This window comes from Vipera berus (assembly GCF_964194415.1).
Source record: "Vipera berus genome assembly, chromosome: Z".
NCBI lineage: Eukaryota > Metazoa > Chordata > Lepidosauria > Squamata > Viperidae > Vipera > Vipera berus.
In genome coordinates, this window is record NC_138205.1 from 16,609,994 (window position 1) to 16,626,257 (window position 16,264).

The 16,264-nt window shown below is 43.2% G+C and overlaps 1 protein-coding gene across 1 annotated transcript; it reads left to right on the forward strand.

The window, feature by feature from the left end:
- Positions 1–10,937: 10,937 nt before the first annotated feature.
- Positions 10,938–16,042, forward strand: LOC308678669 (sulfotransferase 2B1-like; the record flags this gene model as incomplete). Its single annotated transcript, XM_081345899.1, has 6 exons — positions 10,938–11,082; positions 12,277–12,485; positions 13,148–13,274; positions 15,193–15,287; positions 15,617–15,797; positions 15,903–16,042. The coding sequence occupies 6 exons, from the start codon at positions 10,938–10,940 to the stop codon at positions 16,040–16,042; spliced, it is 897 nt and encodes a 298-aa protein (XP_081202025.1).
- Positions 16,043–16,264: the final 222 nt, after the last annotated feature.

The following is a 16,264-nucleotide window of genomic DNA, read 5'->3' on the forward strand; positions in this document are numbered from 1 at the left end:
AAGAATTTTTCTACCAGTAAAAGAATATTTGTAGAATATTTGCCTCTCCTTCCTAGTCCTAGTCCATCATCTTCCTAGTCCATTCGCTTTCCTCAGAAGCTGTTTTGCCTTCTCTACACACTTGTGACATTAAAAAAAAAGATGTTATCACACAGTTCCATTGCCATCTTGTCTTTTTAAAAACCTCACTCCACCCTAGGCTACCCCTGACCCATTCAGGTAGAAAAAGATTCTTGGTCCTTGGTTCTCTCTGAGCAGGCATGTCAAACTCGCGACGTCACGTGATGTCGCGTGACGTATCGCGACTTTTCCCCCATTGCTGTCAATGGGGTAGGCACGGTTTCGTTGTGATGCATCCGGCCCATGGGCCAGCAGTTTGACATGCCTGTCTCTGAGCTTTGCTGTTTTCTTGCAGATGTTTCATTATCCAACTAGGTAACATCATCAGTGCAAACCCCATTCCTTTTAGCACTGATGATGTTACCTAGTTTGGTAATGAAACATCTGCAAGAAAACAAACAAGCTCAGAGAATATCAAGGACCAAATTTATTTCTACCTGAATGGGTCAAGGGTGGCCTAGGGTGGAGTAGGGTTTAAAAAAAAGTCAAGAAGGCAACTGCAACTGTGTGATAACATCTTTTTTTTTTTTAAAAAAAGTCACAAATGTGCAGATAAGGCAAAACAGCTTCTGAGGAAAGTGAATGTACTAGGAAGATGGTGGTTTAGGGCTGGGAGGAGAGGCAGACCAAAGTGGGAACGAGTGGTACACTTTTAAGAAAAAGGTGAACTTTGACATACTTACGTTCTTTTTGTGCCTAAAATCTCAGTTCCTGTTGAATAAGACTGCAAACTAGCATCTCCTTTCATTGTGCCCTAAAGTGGACATTTGCTTAGGGATGCGTTCTGTCCTAATCAATAAAACAAATCTTTTTTGTGGATTTATAATTGCCATCCTTAATGAAGCTATATCATGAGTGCCAAAGAAACATTACAGGTAGTCCTCAACTTAACAATAGTTCGTTCAAAGTTACAGTAGCACTGAATTAATGTGACTTAAGACCATTTTTCACAGTTACGACCTTTGCAGCATCCCCATGGTCATTTGATCAAAATTCAGATGCTTGGCAGCTGGTTCATATTTATGATCGTTGCTGTGTTCCAAGGTCATGTGATCACTTTTTGCTACCTGCTCCCAAGCAAAGACAATGGAGAAATCAGATCCACTTAACCAGTGGGTTACTAACTTATCAGCTGCACTTAACAAGTCTGGCCAAAAAGGTCATAAAATGGGGCAAAACTCACTTAACAAATGTCTCACTTAACAGTAAAAATTTTGGGCTCAGTTGTGGTTATAAGTTGAGGACTATCTGTATTTTGTCATCCTCAAAATATTGCTAAGCAACAGCAAAGGGTGATTTGAATTAAGAGCATGAGAAATCAAGCTTTACAAGTGTGAATCCTAGATCAGTCTACATGCTTATCTAATCTGTATTCTCTTTTCCCTTTTCTCCATGGAGTTCAAAAGAGTCTACAGATGAGTGCACAGAGCATAGTAGGCTAATGTGGTTGGGTAGTTTGTGGCTCAATATTTGTTGCACCTTTATGGCTAGTGGTTAATTTACAGTTCAGTGGGTTGTGTGAATCCAAACAATTTAGTTAATGTAGGAAAACAGTGCTGTCACCCACAATTTGTTTCAATTAGTTCATCCAGATGTTTTGCTTGCCACGGCTGAGGACCTTCCTCATAATATAGATTCCATCTCATTGCAAGCTTCCTATGAGGCAGGTTGGAACTGATCCAAGGTCTCCTGAAATAAAAGTTGGACTTTGTCCAACATCCTGAAAGAAGACCTCCCATGTAACATTCCAGGGCAGTGTTTCCCAACCTTGGCATCTTAAAGAAACACAGTTCTCAGACTTTCTGGAGTCAACCAGCTTAGAAATTCAATGAACAAACAAAATCATTTGCAGGCTATTTCTTTCAGGGAGTGGAAGACCTGGACACGAAAGCATCACCTTCATGGAAGATCAAATGCAGGTATTTTGGAAGACTGATATTCCCATTCATAAGGCAAGAAAACCTAAGATACGTTTATTCCTTGAAGATTCAGGAGGGCTAACAGATTTAGGAGTCAATTGTTCGTACTGTGTGAATTGCACCGTGTAAAGCAGGGGTGTCCAACCTTGGCAATTTTAAGACTTGTGGACTTCAGTTCCCAGAATTCCCCAGCCAGCAAGTCCTGCCCGTGGCTGGCTGGGGAATTCTGGAAGTTGAAGTCCACAAGTCTTAAAATTGCTAAGGTTGGACACCCCTGATCTAAAGACTTTGAAACAATCAGACATTTGGGAAGGACAGAAAAACCATGACTGGTAGTGGATTGTGAGTCTCTTAAGGTATCTCCCTCCTTGCCCCTTCAAAACTTTTATAGGTAGTCATCAACTTATAGCCTATCTGAAAAAAGGAGATTTACAACCTGGATCTGTTCATCCCCCTGTGGTCTCATCACTGCACTTTGGACACTCAGCAACACAACTGCATTTATGTCTGTTTGCTACATCCCATGGTCACATGACCACATTTGATGATGGCCAAACTGACAAATGACCACAACGAACACTGTAAATTCAGGTGGGTCACATGATTGACCTGTTTTACAACCATTACTACTCCTGTTTGTAATGGGCAAATGCCATTATGGTTGTAACCTGAGGATTATCTATAAGTCCCATAGCCAGGGCGGGGTTTGAAAACAAAATGTTTTTAAAGAAGCTTTACCTGTAAGATTATTGATCTCTCAATATGGCTGTGAGGAAGAGCACCCCTCTTTCTCATACGCATACAGAGAAACAATGTATCTTCTATCTTCACTACAACCTGTGAGATAATTAGGTTGAAAGTTGGAACTATCCCATGTGAGGACTGGCAGAACCTGTGGGCGGTGTTAAGAGGGATCAGCCTAGAATTCCTGCATAGTCACAAGCAGAATAACAGAATGAGTTTGAAGGGACACTGGAAATCTTCTAGTAAGTTCAACCCCATACAGAAGCAGGAGACCCTATGCCATTCCAGACAAATAGCTGTCCAGTCTCTTCTTAAAAGCCTCATGTGATGGAACACCCACAACTTCTGAAGGCAAGACTTTCCACTGGATGGTTGTTCTCACTGTTAGGAGATTACTCCTTAGTTCTAGGTTGCTTCGATTAGTTTAAATTCGTTGCTTCTCATCTTGCCTTCAGATACTTTGGAGAATAGGCTGACCCTCTCTCCTTTATGGCACCCCCTTAGATATTGGAACACTGCTATCATGTCACCCCCTAGTCCTTCATTTCACTAGATTAGACATATCCAATTCCTGCAACCATTCTTCGTAAGTTTTAACCTCCAGCCCCCTAATCATCTCTGTTGCTCTTGTTACTAAGTCCAAATCCTTGAATTCTATTGACCCTTATCTAACTCTTAGTAGGTGCTAAAGGTTGAGAAGATTCCTGTGTATTGGCACGAGTAGCAATAAATCAGTTTAACTGGACCTTCACATATGGACCTGCTCTTTTGTGCTGGACATGTCCCAACCTTACCCATGAGGTAAAAGAAAATTTGAATCATGGTTTTCTCAGTCCTAATCTCATTATAATATGGGGAACCTATAATACTCCCCAAAGAATGGGAGAATAGCAACTTCTACCATATTCTTTGCTCATGTTGTTTGGGATAATGGGAGTTATAGTCCAACATCTTAGTTTTGCCTACAGCTGCTGTAATGAAAACACCATTACACTTTAGTTTTCCCTTCCAAGCGGTGGAATTTAATTTGACAAAAGGTAATGTTTTCTGCTGGTGAGGTATGATTTCATTTGGGGCAGGCAATTGCTGATAAAACCCCTACAATTTTCCATGTGAAAACCTTTGAACAGATGGCCTGCCCATTTTTGTGTAACTTCTTCTTTTCCTTAATAGGATTTTAACGGAGGGGGACTGAAAGCAGGTAAAACAGCAGCGCCTCTATCAATGTTGCCCGTACGTTTGTAGGCTTTAGGGCCTAAGAATTGGCTTCATTTGTGGTTTTGCACATTGAGACTTCACCAAGATATTCCCTCATTAGCCTCAGAGATTAATTATCTGTGCTGCATTGTTCTGTGGCAATGAGACCATTGCCAGAGATTGGCTGAAATACGGTGATGTCCAGCTTAGAATGGACCGGGTTTGTTTTGAGGAAGTAACAAAAAATTTGCTGTTAAGCCAAGGTTCAAATCCCATCTTGGAAGCTAAAGTCATCAAATTTATAAGGCTTTTGCTAATAATTCCAATAGGTTTCTCTTCCGTCACGTTCAGTTGTAATGTCACTTGATCTCATTGAGCTGTGCTGCAAGAACCAGCCAATCAAATTTATACATTCGAGGTTATGGTTAACTTTTTGTGCACATCCACCTACTGTGGCTAAATTTTGTGGAAGTTCCCTTCGTCCAGTGCGCTCCCACAGGGAGGGTCTTCTCAGGGTGCCACCGGTAAGAGATTGCCGGTGGACGACACCCAGGGATAGGGCCTTCTCAGTGGGGGCGCCTGCCCTCTGGAACCAGCTGCCAGTGGAGCTGAGGACTGCCCCCCGACCTCCGTTCATTCCGCCGGGACCTGAAGACCTGGCTCTTCGAGCTCTCTGGCCCAGGCTGAGGATTAATTTTATTTTAACTGGGGTTTTACTTATACAGGGATAAATTTAATTATTTTTTTTTAAACTTGGTTTTTTAACTTTTGTATTTTGGTTTTTAATTACCCTGTAAACCGCCCTGAGTCCTCTGGGAAAGGGCGGTATATAAATGTAATAAATAAATAAATAAATAAATAAATAAATAAATAAATAAATAAATAAATAAATAAATAAATAAACTATGGTTTGTTATCATAAACATTTTATATTAAATGTTATAAAGCCACCTAGAGTTGGTTGGTAGACAGATGGGCAGCATACAAATTTAATATTTATTTAGCGTATGGCTTGGTTTAGCGTATGGCTTGGTTTCCTTTGCCAGGAAAGCCCATTGGGCAGTCTGGCTGCCAGCAGTCGCTGGTTCGTTTAGTTCACGCTGTCACGGAGGCGAATTAGCCTCACATCCCCACAAACTGAATGAACAGGTGAAGCAGGCTAATATGGCTTGTTCAAGAAGCTACGATTTAGGAACTGCCAGCCGTTTGAGGTGGCTACACCCCATAATGGTGAGCATCCGACCGCGTGTTAAAGAGTCCCACAGGTCAAGTGGCAGCTTGTAGGGCTTAGAAAGACGGGGTTGAGTTTCACATCCGGTGGAAAAAGTTTTACTCCTGAGATCTCCTTTCTGGCCTTCGCCACCTTAGATTCATCTTCCGATGGCGCGGCTGGGAATCCCTCTTTGTTGACCTTTTGCCGGTCAACTATTGAGCCGGACGTCTCTAGGAGGATCTCGCCACCTTAAAAACAAAAACAACAACAATAACAACAACAAAAAAAAACAACGGTCCCCGGTTAGGAGGCAAAGCTTGAGAAACGTCTGCGAAGTCCCGCCCAGAAACCCAGGATTGGCTATCGGAAAATCAGGACGCCAGAGTCCGGTGGGAATGAAGTGAAATTTAGTAGGTTATGAAAAAGGAAGGGCGGAGAGGCACCTATTTCGGCTTCCCGGCGATCGGGGTTTATTAGGAAGAGACTGCAAAGGCGGGTTGGGAAAAAGCCGTGGCAGAAAAAAAATAAATCGGATTTTCTTTGGAGAACAGACGTGCGTCTGGAGTCCAGAACTAAAAGGGGTTTGTTGCGTGGGGGAGGCAGGGACACACACACACACACACACACACACAGAGAGAGAGAGAGAGAGAGAGAGAGAGAGAGAGAGACAGAGAGACAGACACCACCACCACCAGGCATTTAAGACAGCAGGAGCCGTTTGTATAGAAGCCAAAAGTCAGCTTTATTGGGAATTATGCGATCAGTGCTTTTTTTGTAAAAGAAAAAGGTGCCGGAACTCACACGTGTCATACAACCCACCTTGCCTACCCTACAAGGTTCCATCCAAAAAAGGTGCCGGAACTCCATTCTGAGCGTTCTATGAGAAAAAAAGCCCTGATTATGCATAAGTAAGGATGGAGTGAAAATAAGGTTTTTCCAGGCAGGTTTATTCCGTTGAGAGCTGTCCGATAAACAGAATTCCAGGCTGTTCAAGATTTCCTGTCCAGAAAAGGGGAAAGATAAGGGGAAAAAAAGCAAATGCACCTGTTGAATGTCTAGGTATTGCAGCCTTGTGGTGCTGGAGGAATTGAGTCTTCTGGCAAAGGTGACCAAATTCTCACTTTATTTACTTTTAAGCAGGAGAGAAAAAAATAATAATTTTCAATCAGCGTGAATTGCTTAAAGCACTATGGAGTTTGTAAGCCACAATGTATAAGCTGTAATTTCTGAGTGCACACATTGCACTAAGTCAACCCAAACTAGTTACATAATGGCCTAGCCCACAGGTCTGCAACCCGTGGCTCTGGAGCCGCATGCGGCTCTTTCAGCTGTCTCCTGCGGCTCCAGGTCCACTGCCATGTGCAGTCCCAAAAAAAAAAATGGGACTAAAAAAGTTCAACCAATCAATTCAAATATGCAGGGTAGGTGCATATCTCGCCTTGGCTCCACTCTTCAGTCAAGCCCTGTTCTGCGCATGTGCGCATGTACGTGCATGCGCACATATTTTTTGCGGCTCCCAGTTTTTCCTTTTGTGAGGGAACCGGTTCTGAGTGGCTCTTTCACTGTTTCAGGTTGCTGACCCCTGGCCTAGCCTGTCGTCTAAACCAAGGCAAAGAGAAGCTAGCTACTTGGATTGATGTAGTGCTATCTGCTCTAATCTTATCTGGTTCATGTGTAAGTATCTTTTAGTGTTTGTGTGCCTCTTAGTTGACACTTTGTGGTGTGTGTCAAGCCTGCTTCGATACTCAGTGGTCTAAATGTCCAGGATAAATATGATGGGGCATTTCTGAACATTCTTGGTAGCAAAGGTTCAGTCATATGAAACCCTTACATTTCCTACAGTCTGGAAGATGCTTGGCTGGGAAAGATTAAGATAGGGGTTTTCAAACTTGGCCCTTTTATGACTTGTGGACTTCAACTCCCAGAATTCCTCAGGCAGGCATGCTGGCTGAGGAATTCTGGGAGTTGAAGTCCACAAGTCATAAAAGGGCCAAGTTTAAAGACCCCTGGATTAAGAAGTACGCCTTAAGCTGGCCAAACAGTGCAGAAATCACAAGGATTTCTTCATTATACCTGCAAGCAGCTACGAAATCATACAAGCCTCACTATGCTGTGAAGACCACGAATATCCTCCAACAATTCTTCAAAGCTTAAAATTCCTTATATTTTTAGGTAACTATTAGACAACCCATGACCCCATTGGGCCATCCTTTCTGAGTTATTTCCTTACCTAAACAGAAAAAATAGAATCGCCATGTACAGAAAAAAAAGTAATGGAAGAGGAAAGTAATGGGACTTCCAATTTCCTACAGGCTTCCCCAATGACTTTGTTTGTAGGGAACTGTTCTCATTGCAGTGGGTTATTAATGTACATGATGATGTTTTATTATGCTTGCTATGTTCCAAATTATTAGCAAAATAAACCTCTGAATCTTAAAGTAAGGATTTGTTGTGATTCAGGGTCAGCCTGTGGGTTCGGCAGTTGGGTCGGACGACTCAGAGGAGGAGGGGGGTGTTGAAGAGCTTGCTGATGATGGCCTTGAGGCTCCGCAGAGCCCTCAGCCGGGCCCCTCCCACCTGGTCACGACGGAGACCCAGCTGTGGAAGCCTGACAGCGTGGATGAAGATGACCCACAGCTGGCCCTGTTCAAGGACGCCCGACGCAGGAGGCAGTCAATCAGGAGTAAACAGAGGAAGGCAATGGGGCACCTCAGAAGGAGGCAGAGAGAGGCCACGCCCTGAACTGTATTTAAGGGGAATGTGTGGGAGGGCTGGTTTGCTGAAGGCAACCGCTTGGATAGTTCCTGTTTCATAGCTCCTGTTTCATGGTTGGTATCTTGTCTTGCTCTGTTTTATGTTAATAAATTTGGCAGGCTGTATTCCAGCCTCTTGCCGTTTGTAAAGGGGTTGTCCCTGCTTTTGCTGTAGGGCCGGTAGCAGGCTGGTACAGAACAGGATTATTGTTTTGTGTTGCTGTCTCTTGTCTTTTTCATTGGGTTTTTCCACAACAGTAGTATATGGGTATTCTGTTCTTTATATGTAGGGGTGTGTCATTGCTTCAGATTTTCATATGCTTCTTCTAAAACGTTATTATTAATCCTGGGTAACTTATTTGAAATGTTGCACAAAGGAGTTCCTAGGAGGATTCAGTGGTTAGTAGACAGGCTTCTGTTTATGCTGTTCCCAAACAAGATATATTCACTGCATGGAATCATATTAGCCAATCCAGAGAATGGCTCTAGATGGACCTGCTAGAATTTTACTGGTAGGAAACTTTAATTGAAAGGCATTAACAAGAAACCAAACCAAACCAAACTAATCATAAAACCCCTGTGGAGTGAAGGGGTGGTGGTGTTTTTTTTTTGTTTTTAACTCCCTCATTAGTCTACTAGCTCACTCTCAGCTGCATTTTACTGCATGTATAAATCAAGGATATTTGTAGGAAAATGGAAAAAAATCCTGTATTTAGGTTTTATAAAAAAGGCAGAAGTACTGAAGAGGGAAAACGGGGTTGGCTGCTGTAGAAAGGAAAAAGATTTGGGCATCTTAGTAGATTGCAAGCTAAAGAAGAGCCAACAATGTAGCACGGCTGCTAATAAAGTTATTGCAATTAGATTACAACACCAAAAACACTGATCAGATCATGAGAAGTAATTGCTCTACTCAGTCCTGTGTCGTTCAAGTGCCCCATTGTAAGAAGGGTTTTGATGAACTGGACAATTACCTGAAACGAGTGGGTGGTGGTAAATAAAAATGACCTCAAAAGAAGATCTAACAATACTACTAAGAAGCAGAAGGTGAGATATATAGCTAATCTTCAAACAACTTCATGGTTAGACCACAGAACATACGTGGGCTCCCTGTGGTTCACAGGCCAGCTGCAGACCCAACAGACAACCAGCCTCTCCCTAAAGAGGCCAACTTTTTTTTTGTCCCATCCAGACCTTCACTTCCTTAGAATCACATCCCTGCAGCTTTTAGGAGCCATAAGGAAGGGTAAAAATAGCCTAATGATGACCAAGATGGAAACGTCAAGCTCTCTGTTCTACAGAGGAAGTCAAGAACTGTGGGCAAATGCAAGGAAGCAGATTTTAGTTAAAACAGGAGGAAGAATTTCCACACATCATAAAAATTGCTTGGTGGTGGAATCTACCACCTTGGTTGGTGGCCAGCTCAACTACGATGAGATGGTTCAGTGGCGGATCCAGAGGGTCTTCCAATTCTGATTTAATCTGCAATGATTTGTTGGCACTTTACAAGTCACAACTGAGAAGTAAACGGGAGGTCTGGATTTTTGTGGAAGGAAGAAATTTCCAGCAGTTTAGATTTAGCTTGCCAACATGTCTGCTTGGCACAGAACCCTATGCCTTTAACATCTTCTTCAAAGATGAGCTCTTAGATTTCTCCCGCATTCTACTGTTATTCCAAAAAAACACAAAAGCAGATTTACAGTGGGTTTGTTTGACAACCTTGATGGTGGTGGATGGGAGCTGAACACTTGGCTTTCATTGTTCTAGAATGGGGGTGTCAAACTCGCAATGTCACGTGACGTGTGGTGGTGTATCACAACTTTTTTCCCCATTGTCAGCAATGGGGTGGGCGCGGTTTTGCCGTGACGCATCTGGTCGGCGGGCCAGCAGTTTGACACCCCCGGTTATAGACCATTTCTGTGAGTTAACTGATGGCCCCTAAGAACGTAGATGGACCAATAATTGAGATCCAGATCCTGACAGCAGAGATTTTGGTTGTCTGATGAGAAAGGAATGTTTGTATGCTTTTCTATGCCCTGAGAGACTCAAAAGCCTCACCTTTTGAATTTCTGTAGTTGTATTTGGTAATGGCTCTCTTTTCAGAAGAAAAGATAGCAGCCCTTTAAATTGGAGACCGACCACACTCGGCTTTCTGGATGATGCTGAATTCTGGTTGCCATTAGCCTGTGTGTGTGTGTGTGTGTGTGTGTGTGTGTGAGAGAGAGAGAGAGAGAGAGAGAGAGAGAGAGAGAGAGAGAGAGAGAGAGATTATAGGACTTTGTCCAAAGCATCTGGAAGGCTGCAGGTGGCCCTCTTCTGCTATAAATGAATAGCAGAGGACCCTTGAATGGAGGAAAACTCTCCATCTGGAGGGGTCAGGAGTCTTGAGCCCTCTAGTAGTTACCAGTGAATTAAAACTGGAGGGGGTGAGTCAGATGATTGGATTCTTTTGGAAAAAATGAGTTTTGCTGGTATGGCGCCTTGAAAAGGCTGGGAGCCGCTGATGTACAATAACGTTACAGAAATGTGGTAGCAATGCACATTTCTTCTAAGTCTGGGTTTTACTTATTATTTTTTCTCTCTCTGTCTACCTGTATGAGTGGAAGGCAGGGAGAACTGTGACCATACACTGTACATGTGTGACCTGAATTTCCCTGTCCTGGCTCTCCTCCCTTTTCAAAGGACAAAGTCTCTTTTTGTGAATTTTTCTCAATAAAAGCCAAGATTTCCCCTCTGAACAGCCTGCCTCAGAAAGAGCAGTGGCACAGAAAAGGAGGCTGGAAGACGAGAAGAGGAAAAACAGGTTTGGTGGAGTTGTAGAGAGGCAAACAGTAGATTTTGAAGAAGCAAAGAAGGAAAACTTTGGAATTGCATTCTTCCTCTTTCCTGTCAATTCCATCGGAGGATTCCCTCTTTTCCAGAGACAGAGAGTTAAAAAGACGTTCAGGCTTCTGTTTTTACTTCATGTCTTTTTCCTTCCTCCATAGCAAAACAATGGCCAAACGGATTGTCGAGTCTATTCAGTATGGAGGAATCACTTTTCCAAGCATTGTGCACAGTGAAGAGAGTGTTCGCTACGCCCACCGGTGTTTCCAAGTGCAGGATAGTGATGTCTTCAATGTTACCTACCCCAAATCTGGTGAGTCACACAAGGGCCTATCCCCTGGAATTTGGGGGCCAAGGAAATATATTACTTTATACTTTCATGGTTTGCTCTAACTCACTTTTCTCAGAGTATATATGTCAAGGCACCTGTTGTGATTCAGGGTCAGCCTGTGGGTTCGGCAGTTGGGTCGGACGACTCAGAGGAGGAGGAGCGGGGTGTTGAAGACCTTGCTGAGGGGGTTGAAGATCTTGCTGATGAGAGCCCTCAGCCAGGCCCCTCCCACTTGGTCACCACGGAGACCCAGCTGTGTGAGCCTGACAGCGTGGATGAAGATGACCCACAGCTGGCCCTGTTCAAGGACGCCCGACGCAGGAGGCAGTCAATTAGGAGTAAACAGAGGAAGGCAATGGGGCTTCTCGGAAGGAGGCAGAGAGAAGCCACGCCCTGAACTCTATATAAGGGGAATGTGTGGGAGGGCTGGTTTGCTGAAGGCAACCGCTTGGGTAGTTCCTGTTTCTTAAAGCTCCTGTTTCTTGGTTTGTCTTGTTCCATTTGTTTTTGTAGCAATAAATTTGGCAGGCGTAATTCCAGCCTCTTGCCTTCTTGTAAAAGGGGTTGTCCCTGCCTTTTCTGCAGGGCCGGTAGCAGGCTGGTACAGAACAGCACCATTTTATGTTTAGCAGTTGTGTGGACAGATAAAATTATAATTGCCAGAACTTTTCCAGAAAAATTACCAAAGCTAGCAGTTTTTGAAGTGCGTGGAATCAGAATCTTATAAACATAGATGCCTTGTTGAAAAACTTTTTTTTTTTAAAAAAAATGATTTTTGGATGTATGTTGGAACTATTTGCAGTTCTGTCCATTGTTGACAGGATTGTCTTAAAACTATGAGACAGAAAGAGAACAGGCACTTGAACAATGTGCAGTACATTGCATCCTCTTCCTGTCCATCTGTCTGTCTATCCTTCCAATTTTGTTTTGTCCATTGAAACTAGTGACTCCGTTAATGGAAGTGCATACATGTGGGGAAACCCCAAATACTGAAATAATACCTGGGATTTTGTTTAATTAGTGCTACTTCTTGTGAGTATGGTTCCTCTGGATCATTTCAAATCCTAAACCCTGGGGCAATTTCTTCCACAGCTCCTACAGCTTTGGTAGATATCTTCAAAGACGCCCTGCATACGTTCAGGGTAAGAAGTATGCAATCTTCTCATCTGTTTTCAGGAACAACTTGGATGCAAGAAATTCTTACTTTGATCTACAGCAATGGAGATCCCACCTTCTCGCAGTCAGTCCCTTGTTGGGAACGGGTGCCCTGGGTTGAACACAAGACAGCAACCCAGTATTTGGAGAACCGACCCTCCCCTCGGCTCATTACCTCTCATTTGCCTGCAACAATCTTTCCAGAAGGGTTCTTCTCTTCGCAAGCTAAGGTGATTCCATTTGTACATATACTTGTGGGTGTGCATATAGAGAGAATATTTCGATGCAACAAACAACCCATGGAATGTTTAACAATGGATTCAATTAAAGGATTCAATCTTGGTTGGTCACCAAGACCAGAGGTTTAGTTTTTTGAACTTTTGAACTCTTGCTGGAGCCCATCCTCAGGGAACTTCTGTCTACACATTGTAGTAAAGAGAAGTTCTTTGAGGATGGATTCCAGCAAGAGTCCAAAAGCTCAGAAGACTAAACCTCTGGTCCCAGTGACCAACCCAGATTGGCATCCTGCAACATTATTGTGGGACATGTAGTATACTTGCCTTCATTCTTGAATTCAAGGATGTCTTCAGTAAGGGACAATTGTAATTGTAGTTTACAACCATGATGGCGAACACACTAAGCCAAAATCAAAGGAAACCCATTATGGCTTAGTGTGGTGGATGAATCTTAATTACGTTCTCTGTGTTAGAAAGCATGCTTCCATTGATCACTGCTAAGAAATCAGCCAGCAGTCAGATATGGGGGCGCTCTGATAACTGGTAAGAGAGGTTAACATTGCCTTCTGGCCTCACCAGATTGCTTTTTGGAAAGGAACTATGGGAAGAACCATTGAGATAAAGCCATTCTAATACTTGAAAACTTTCTCTTCTAGGCTATTTACACTGTCCGTGACCCCAAGGATGTCTGTGTATCGCTCTACCATTATGCCAAGATGTCTTCATTTCTGGAGTTTAGGGAGGATTTTGGAGAATTTATTGAGCTGTTTTCAGCAGGGAAACGTATGTGGGCAGAGGCTGGAAATTTAGACTCATGATTTGTTCGCCAAAGCACTGGAATCCCTAGTAGAAAGAATCAGTGTCAGAAATTCCTCATTGACTGCAATCTTCCCTCTTTTATTATTCTTGATGATTCATCTTTCCCCTTAACACAGACATGTCAAACACAAGGCCTGGGGGCCGGATCCGGCCCGCGAAGTGGTTTCATGTGGCCCCCGAAGCCATCCTGGAAACAGTGAGGAAACGGTCCCCGCTGCCTTGGCCCTGGTCCAGAGACCCTCCTTCTGCCAGAGACCCTCAGATCTGTCCCACTGCTGCTCAGGCCCCCATAGGCACCCTTGATGCCAATGATGTATAGCTGGCCATGCCCACCCAGTAGGCCATACGCACTCCAGTTGCGCCCACCCAGTAGGCCGCGCCCACCCTGGCCATGCCCACCCGGCCCACCAAGGGCAACCACAATGCTGATGTGGCCCTCAATGAAATTGAGTTTGACACCCCTGCCTTAACATGTACTAGCTGACAAGTCTATTTTGGATGGATAGCCAGAGTCCCAGGTTAACCCCTGAAGTTACCACCAAACGGAATTGCCCAGAATTGATGGCGCTACTTCTCTGCATTTTGAGATAGGAAGGACATGAGAAATACATTCTCTGTGTTAGACATTCTAATGGTCTAAGTCCTAAAATAATTTAACCTGGTTTAAAAATGCTAAGAAATCAACTCCAGATTCAGAGAGGAACATGCCATTTTAGCTTTGGTCTTCAGGGTCCTATCCATTTTGTATTACAATCTTACTCTGAGATCCTCCTTAGATCCTTCACCACCAACATCTTAGTTAACTATCTATCTTAGCCCCTTCATTATAACCCCTTTGCCGCCTTCATTCTTTATACAGCGAAAACATGAGTTGCTTACGCTATTTTTTTGTCATAAAATTGACCCGCTTTTAACTGCCTCACAACTCACAACATTGACCTCTGGCATGTAAAAGATGCAACTGGTAAATCTGATTGCTCCTTTCTCAGTTTGGTTGGGTCATGTTTTGCCTGACCTGGAACCAATTAAATTATGTCCTCTGATGAAGCAAAATGCCAGTCCTTTGTAGAATCCCCCTGTGTGTCAAGTGTCTGTGGATGTCAAGTCGGCACTAACAATCTGCTTTGTCTGTTAGATGATAACAAATGGATTCTGTCAGGTGAATTTTTAGCTCCTTGCTGTCTCCTTAGCTTTTTTTTTCCTTTGGCTGAGATGATGGTTTTTGGTGACAATGTTAATAGATCATTTGTCAGACACAAGTGGGCAACATGGTCATTCCATCAGCCTTGGTGGAGCAGTGGGCTAATGCCTCCTTAAGTAACACCAGCTGCCTGCAATTAGTGCAGGTTCGAGTCCCATCAGGCTCAAGGTTGACTCAGCCTTCCATCCTTCCGAGGTAGGTAAAATGAGGACCCAGATTGTTGGGGGCAATTAAGCTGACTTTGTAATAATGCCGCTTGGGGTGTGTGTGAAAGCCCTAATAATTAGCAGGCATATACATAGAATGAAGGCTACTGCTAAGCTTGTAAGCCGCCCTGAGTCTTCGGAGAAGGGCGGGATATAAATGGAATTAAAATAATAAATAAATAAATAAATAAATCAGATGTGTTGGATTTTGGTTCCTTGTTGCCTAGCCAGCATGGCCTGTGGCAAGGCATTGTGGAAATTGTTATCCAAAACATCTGGAGGAGCAGTATCCCTCTCCTTTTGCTATGAACATTTGCTTAGAAGCCAGTTTTTCTGGGATCAGTGGAATTTGCTATTAGGTAAGTGCATATAGGTTTCCAATTCCAGAGTTATTTTGCTTACTATATAAAAATCTTATGCTGTTACAAAAAAAAAATAACCCAAAAATGTTTTCCTTCTTATTTGCTTACCCCAGTTCTCTTTGGCACCTGGTTTGATCATGTCAAAAGCTGGTTGGCTTACAAAAATGAGAAGAAGTTTCTCCTTCTGGTCTATGATGAATTGCTAAAGGTAGATAGATGTCTGGCTGTCTGCCTATCATCCATCCATCATCTCTTTGTCTCTGTCTCTTGTCTCTGTCTACCATCTCTCTCTCTTTCTCTCTCTCTCTCCATCTCCCTCTCTGTCATCTATCTGTCTGTCATCTGTCTATCCATCTATTAGCTCTCTCCTTCCTTCCTTCCTTCCTTCCTTCCTTCCTTCCTTCCTTCCTTCCTTCCTTCCTTCCTTCCTTCCTTCCTTCCTTCCTTCCTTCCTTCCCCACTCTAATTCAGGAGTCATTTTGTTCTAAAGGTCCTGAATTAGAGACCCAGCTTTTCCACATGATCTTCTCTCTTTAGGATCTACGTGGCAGCGTTCTTCGCATCTGTGAATTCCTAGGCAAGAATTTGGATCCTGCTGCTGTTGACTCAGTGGTGGCAAATGCTTCCTTTGGAGTGATGAAGAGCAACAAGATGGTGAATTATACCATGGTTCCTGAAGAACTGATGGATCCAAAGATCAGCCCTTTCCTCAGGAAAGGTAGAGATCAAAACGCTTTAAGAAAATCCACAGTTCAATGAATCTCTAGAAGGTGGTACAGTAAAACACATAGTGTCTCACCTTTTTCCTTCCCTTTCTTTGCAGGGGTTTCTGGGGACTGGAAAACTCACTTCACTGAAGAGCAAAGTGCTGCTTTCCATCAGCTGTACCAAGAAAAAATGAATGGTCTAGAGACCAACTTTCCTTGGGAGGAGTTCCAAGTTGAAAACCATCAGGAAATTTGAGATTTTGAATGGCAAGGAGCAATGCTGCAATCAAAAAATGCCAAACTTTGTGAATTAAAATATATTTCATTCAATATAGGTAGTGCTTGAATTAGGACTGCAATCAGAATCAGGATTGCTGTCGCTAAAAAATAGAATCGTAAAGCACAACATTACATGACCACATCACTTAGTGGCAGCAATCCAGACCTAGTTGTTGTTGTAACCCAAGATATGCAAGTT